General features: G+C 40.0%; 1 protein-coding gene across 1 annotated transcript in view; it reads left to right on the forward strand.

Annotated features, from left to right (window-relative positions):
• Positions 1-7,129, forward strand: part of SLC25A16 (solute carrier family 25 member 16) — a gene marked incomplete at its 5' end in the record, with an annotated part of 36,174 nt that overhangs the window by 4,302 nt on the left and 24,743 nt on the right. The window contains 2 exon segments of the mRNA XM_014587974.2: positions 4,771-4,860; positions 4,863-4,900. Of these exon segments, the coding sequence (XP_014443460.1) occupies positions 4,771-4,860; positions 4,863-4,900 (128 nt within the window).

Raw genomic sequence — 7,129 nt, forward strand, 5'->3', positions numbered from 1 at the left:
ACACACACACACACACACACACACACACACACACACTTTGTCCCTCTCTGGTCAAATTAAAATAAATAAATGGATAAATTAAGTTAAATAAAATATTTTTAAGAAGTAAATAAGGTTAAATAAAAATAATTCCTTTTCAGAAAAAGTAATTTTTCTCAAAAAGCCAAATGGATACTTAAGCAGTATATTAATTGCAATTCATTTTCTTGTTAATAATTTTTTTTGGAGAGATTTTTGCCTTAGGGTACATGCACTCACCTGAGAGACAGAGACAGAAAGTGAGAAATCACCCCCCGCCCAGGGGGCATGACCATGCTGCAATTCCTTCTCCTCCATTCTCCTTTCAGGTTTTTGGTATGCATGCACATGCACCTGGCGTGAGTTTAAAGGTACTGGTTTGGGACTTGAACTGCAGTTGGCCACATGGAGGTCTAGCTATGTAACTACTATGCTATCTGCTGCCCCCAATAATTTTAATACTAAGGAAACCTGTATCTAAAAATGAAAAGAAAAATTTGGGGTTGACAGATGGCATGGTGGTTAAGGCACTGGACTCCCACGTAGCCAACCAGGGTTCATGTACCTACTGGACTTGGAAGCTTGCTTTATCGCTCTCTCTCTCTCTCGCTCTTTTTCTTTCTGCTCAAATTGGATACTACTACTTCTTGGGACCAGCAGTTAGTGTAATGGCTATGTCGCTGGACTCCCATGTATTCGACTGCAATTCGAGTCCCAGACCCAGTGGCTTAAACTCACGCTGGGCGCATGTGTGTGCGTGCATGCCCAAGATCCCGAGAAGAGAAGGGATTGCGGCGCTGCCATCCCCCCGGGGGGTGATTTCTCACTTTCTGTCTCTCGGTCTCTCTCTGTCTTTCTGGTGAGTGCACTTGCCTTATAGCAAAAACCTCTCCAAAAAAAATTGGATACTAATACTTCTACTACTAAATTAAATTAAATTAAAATAATTTTTTAAAAAATGAAAAGAAAAACTTGCAGTTGTCTTTAGTAATAAATTCTATATCTTCACAATAGTGTACTGCTCATGTAGAAATAATTAGACTGCCAAACTTATTGAGAGATTATACAAACGAGAAAGAAAGGAAACAATTTTTTGTTTGTTTTCTACATTAAGGACAAAAAGGAAGTGAATTCTTTTATGGAATATCTGTGAGCTTTTCATGGTAACCCAGCATGTGAATATCTGAGCAGGAGTGTTTTATTCTTTTAACCTCCTCCCCTTGCTGATGTGTGTTCTTTTGTTTCCTAATTAGTAATCATTAGATTGCATATTCACATTAGATTTCACGCTTTACAGGGCTGCATGTCAGTTGTTCTATTGTACCCTATGGGGCATGCAAAACGTGAAGTAGAATTTCTGGAGCGCGACAATGAGTTTATGGTGTATTATATTGACTGTCAAGTGTCTTTAAAATATACAAGCCAAAAAATAATGTATTGATGGCCATTCATTTTTTAAAGCATTCTTTAAAATTTAATTTGATTTGTCATAATTATTATTTTTCAGTTTGCTACAGGGCACATGTGCTTACCAAAAAGAGACAGAAGCAAAGAGAGAACAAGAGAAAAGAAAATAAGAAAGGAAGCTACTAGGTCTGGGACTCAAACAGTAATAGGCCATGTGGGAGTACAGTGCCTTAACTACCATGCCACCTACTGTCCTCCATGGCCTTTAATTTTACTTTAAATATTTTTTGGGGGGGCTGGCAGGTGGCATGGTTGTTGGGGGCGCTGAACTCCCACATGGCCAACTGCGATTTGAGTCCCAGACCTGGTGGCTTGCTTTCTTGCTTTCCTTCTCTTTCTCTCTCACTCTGTCACTCTCTGGTCAAATTAAAATAAATAAGTAGATAAAAGTTAAATAAAAATTTTCTGTTTAAAAAAAAATAGAGACCAGCAGTTGGCGTAATGGCTATGTCGCTGGACTCACATGTAGTCGACCATGGTTTGAGTCCCGGATCTGGTAGTTTATACTCGCACCGGGTGCTTGTGCATGCATGTCCAAGGTCCTGAGAGGAGAATGGAGGAGAAGGGATTGTGGCGTGGCCATCCCCCTTGGGGGCTGATTTCTCGCTTTCTGTCTCTCTGTCTCTCTCTGTCTTTCTGGCGAGCGCACGCACACTATAGCAAAAACCTCTCTAAAAAAACAAACAAACAGAAAAGATGTTCTTGGGTATTTTATTCTAGCTTTTTTTTTTTTTTTTTTTTTTTGTAATTGCGCAGTGTGCTCGCCAGACAGAGAGAGACAGAGAGACAGAGACAGAAAGCGAGAAATCGTCCCTCAGGGGGGATGGCCACGCCGCAATCCCTTCTCCTCCATTCTCCTCTCGGGATCTTGGGCAAGCTTGCACACGCGCCCGGTGTGAGTTTTAAGCCACCAGGTCCAGGACGTGAACCACAGTCGACTACATGGGAGTCCAGTGACATAGCCATTACACTAACTGCTGATCCCTTCTTTTTATATGTGGAAGATAGCCTTTGAAATTTAGGAATCAGCAGGTGATGTAGTGGTTAAGGACCTAGACTCCCACATGGCCGACTATGGTTCTGAGTCCCAGACCTGGAGCCTTGAAAATCACACCAGGTATGTGCATGCCCAAAATCCCTAGAGGAGTTTGGAGGAGAAGGGGTTGAGGCGTGTGGTCATCCCCCATGGGAAGTAGCTTCTCACTTTCCCTCTGTCTCTGGTGAGTGCATGTGCCCTATGACAAAAGCTTTAGAAAATTTTATTTATTTATTTTTCAGAATGATTTATTTTATTTTATTTATTATTATTTTAAAATTTGACCATAGAGAGGAAAAGTGAGAAATTAAGCTACCAGGTCTGGGACTCAAACAATGGTCAGCCAAATAAGAGTCCAGCATCTTAACCACCACATTACCCTATGTATTTATTTTTTAAAAATAATTATTCTTAACTTTATTTATCTATTTATTTTAATTTAACCAGAGAGAAACAGAGTGTGTGTGTGTGTGTGTGTGTGTGTGTGTGTGTGAGGGAGAGAGAGAGAGAGAGATTAAGAGAGAGAGAGAAAGTGAAAACTGCCAGGTTCTGACTTGAACTACGGTCAGTAATGTGGGAGTCCAGTGCCCTTAACCACCACGGCACCTGCTGGCCCACATTATTTTTATAAATCTTTTCAGGGGCCAGCAGGTGGCATGGTGGTTAAAGGTGCTGGATTCCCACATAGCTGACCATTATTTGAGTCCCAGACCTGGTGGCTTGTTTTCTCGCTTTCCCTTTATCTCTCTGTCTCTTTCAGGTCAAATTAAAAAAATAATAACAACAAATGGAATTAAATAAATAATTTGAAAAATTTTCCAGAGGGCATGCACGCTCACTGGTGAGAGAGAAAGGAAGTGAGAAAGCACTTTTCATGGGAGATGGTCACTCTGCCATCCCCTTTCCTCCATCTGTCTTTCCTTTTGGGATTTTAGGTATACACATGACCAATCACAGTTCAAGTCTTGGACCTGGCGATTTGCTTTCTCATTCTTCCTCCACACCCCTGTCTTTCTCTTTGGTCAAATTAAAAAATATAATAATAATGATAACAAGGAAAATAAAATTTAAAAGGTATCCTAATTTGGCCCCACATTTAAATTTATCTTTTTATTTGCTTGTTTTATTTAGTAATTTTCTTTCTTTCTTTTTTTTGGGGAGAGGTTTTCGCTATAGGGCATGTGCGTTCGCCAGACAGACAGAGACAGGAAGCGAGATATCACCCCCCAGGGGGGATGGCCACGCCACAATCCCTTCTCCATTCTCCTCTTGGGATCTTGGGCATTCATGCACATGTGCCCGGCGTGAGTTTTAAGCCACCAGGTCCGGAACTTGAGCCATGATCGACTACATGGGAGTCCAGCGACATAGCCATTATGCCAACTGCTGGTCCCTTAGTAGTTTTCTTATGCAAACAGATAATACATATCTGGGTCAGTCTGGGAAATCTCCCTTCATCCTCACAAGTAGAGTTGATCATCTATAGTGCAGTATCTAGACCTTGACTATATTTCTATTGTTAATATTTCTCAGATTATTGGGGTTAGCTTGTAGGGTGGTGGTTAAGGCAGCTGGATCCCACATGACTGACCGTGGGGTTCAAGTCCCAAACCTGGTGGCTTGAAAATATGCTGGTCACACATGTGTATATGTATCCAAAATCCCAAGAGGAAAATGGAGGAGTAGGGATGGTATGTCCCTCCCCTTTGGGGTGATTTCTGACTTTCTCTCTCTCTCTGTCTCTCTGGTAAGTGCTTGTGTTTTTTAGGAAACAAAAAGAGAGAGAGAGAAAAAAGCACAACCTTTAAAATATATATTTCTCAGATTGTCACAGTTTAATATAATTTGATGTAAATATAGATGTAATTTTTTATCACTTTTAGCCACTCTTGTTATAATAGGTTTCATAGTTTTATATGAGATATAAATACTTATACATTCTGGATCTATGATGTATTTTAAGTAGGCTTAAGTATTGTAAAGAAATCATTGTTCATGTAGTTCCTCAACTAATGTAGTATCACGAATGATGGCATGGTAGTATTTATCTGTGATTGTTATGAAAATTTGAATTTAGTTTTCTTTGTTTTAATAATACTTATTTTTCTAACAATAGGAGTATTTTCTGCATTGCATGCTGTTCTCCAGAAGGAAGGATAACATGATAGTGTTTATTTGTATCTGTGATTGTCATGAAAATTTTAATTTAGTTTTCTCTGTTTTAATAGTATTTATTTTTCTGAAAATAGGAGTATTTTCTGCATTGCGTGCTGTTCCCCAAAAGGAAGGATTCCTGGGTTTATACAAAGGAAATGGTGCAATGATGATTCGAATCTTTCCAAAAAAATCCAGTTTATGGCCTTTGAGCATTATAAAACGGTAGTTGAACTTTATCTTGTTTTTCTCTTTTGTGTCCTTGAATGTCATTCTTACATGACGAGGCATTTGCTTTGGACTTAGAATTATTTGAATAAATGGATAAAGAAATGTCTTTTTAAAAGAATGAGCCTGTCATGGTTCAAATTTGTAAGTATAACTTGGTTTTGTAGTTACCAATCCCAGAATTTTTAGTAACTTGTAACTTCTGTATGTTCACATATATGTAGAAAAGCCAAAGTATCTTTTTTTTTTTGGAGAGGTTTTTGCTGTATGACGCTTGCGCTCGCCAGAAAGAGAGAGATAGAGAGACAGAAAGTGAGAAATTACTCCCCAGGGAGAATGACCACGCCACAGTCTCATCTTTTCCATTCTTCTCTTGGGATCTTGGGTACATATGCACAAATGACTGGCATTGAGTTTAAGCCACTGGGTCCGGGACTCGAACCGTGGTCAACTGCATGGGAGTCCAGCAACATAGCCATTATACCAACTGCTGATCCCCAAAGTATCTTTTTTTTAAAAAATTATTTACTTAATTTTATTTATGTATTTATTTTAATTTGACCAGAGAGGGACAGAGTGAGAGAGAAAGAGAGAGAGAGAGAGAGAAGATGAGAACGCAAGCCACCAAGTCTGGGACTTGAATTACCGTCAACCATGTGGGAGTCCAGCACCCTTAACTACCAGGCTACCTGACAGCTCCAAAAGGCCAAAGTATCTTTCTTTTATTTTTTAAGAATTATTTTATTTAGCTTTATTTATTATTATTAATATTATTTTTCACTTTGATCAGAAAGAGAGAGAGAAACAGAAGAAAAGTGAGAAAGCAAGCCACCAGGTCTGGGACTTGGAACTGTGGTCAGCACCTTTAACCACCATGCCATCTGCTGGCCCCAGGCCAAAGTATCTTCCAAGAAGATAATAAATCTATAAGATATTGAGAGCTCTTATATGTATTTTTTGTTTCTTCATTGTAGAAGAGGAATACTGACGATTTGGACTTTCTTCTTAAATAAAATAGTGGAATTGTATTGTGAAAGTCTGTTTTAGAGTGATGCTATCTGTTCACAGCTTTCCTTTCCTATTCTGATTCAGTTTCTACTCTCTGGCCAAGTGAGAATTTATCACATTATCTTAACTCCAAAAGAGGTTTGATAAGTTTCAGATTATACCTTAGAATGAAGCATTAGAGGGACCAGCAGTTGGCATAATGGTTGCATTGCTGGACTCCCATGTGGTCGACCACAGTTTTGAGTCTCAGATCCTGTGACTTAAAACTCACGCTGGGGGTATGCGCATGCGTGCCCAAGATCCCAAGGGAAGAATGGAGAGGAATGGATTGTGGTCTGGCCATCTCCCCTTGAGGGTGATTTCTTGCTTTGTGTCTCTCTCTCTATCTCTGGCAAGAGCACACTCCTTATAGCAAAATCTCTCTCTCAAAAGAAAAAAAAAAAAAAAAAGAAGCAGTTCAGATGGGAACAACAAATTTTTTTTTTTTCTTTTTTGGGAGAGTTTTTTGTTATAGGGCGTGTGCGCTTGCCAGAAAGGCAGAGAGAGACAGAGAAATAGAAAGCAAGAAATCAGCCCCCAAGGGGGATGGCCACGCCGCAATCCCTTCTCCCCGGCGTGAGTTTTAAGCCACCGGGTCCAGGACGCGAACCACGGTCGACTATGTGGGAGTCCAGTGACATAGCCATTACGCTAACTGCTGGTCCCAGAAAACAAAATTTTTTTAAAGAATTATTTATTTATTCATTTAATTCAATTTGTTATTATTATTATTTTTTAAATTTTACCAGAGGCAGAGAGAAAGAGAGAGAGAGAAAGGAGAAAGTGAGAAAGCAAGTCGCTAGGACCGGAACTTGAACCACAGTTAGCCACGTGGGAATCCAGCACCTTTAACCACTGCACCACCTGCTGGCCCAAGAAGGGAACAAAATTCTAAGCCTATGAGTCAGAATTGATGCCAGTAGTATATAAAGACTTTGTTGTCTGTAGTAACATTTTATTCCTACCTCCATTCACACTTTAAGAGTTTGTGGTCCTTAATATATGATACAGTATATGGGACCAACAGTTGGTGTAATGGCCGTGTCACTGGGCTCCCATGTAGTCGACTGTGGTTCGAGTCCCGGACCCGGTGGCTTAAACTCTCGCTAGGCACGTGTGCATGCGTGCCCAAGATCCTGAGAGGAGAAGGGATTGCAGCGTGGCCATCCCCCCTGGGGG

Source organism: Tupaia chinensis, unplaced genomic scaffold (genome assembly GCF_000334495.1).
Source record: "Tupaia chinensis unplaced genomic scaffold, TupChi_1.0 Scaffold000250_1, whole genome shotgun sequence".
Taxonomy (NCBI): Eukaryota; Metazoa; Chordata; class Mammalia; order Scandentia; family Tupaiidae; genus Tupaia; species Tupaia belangeri.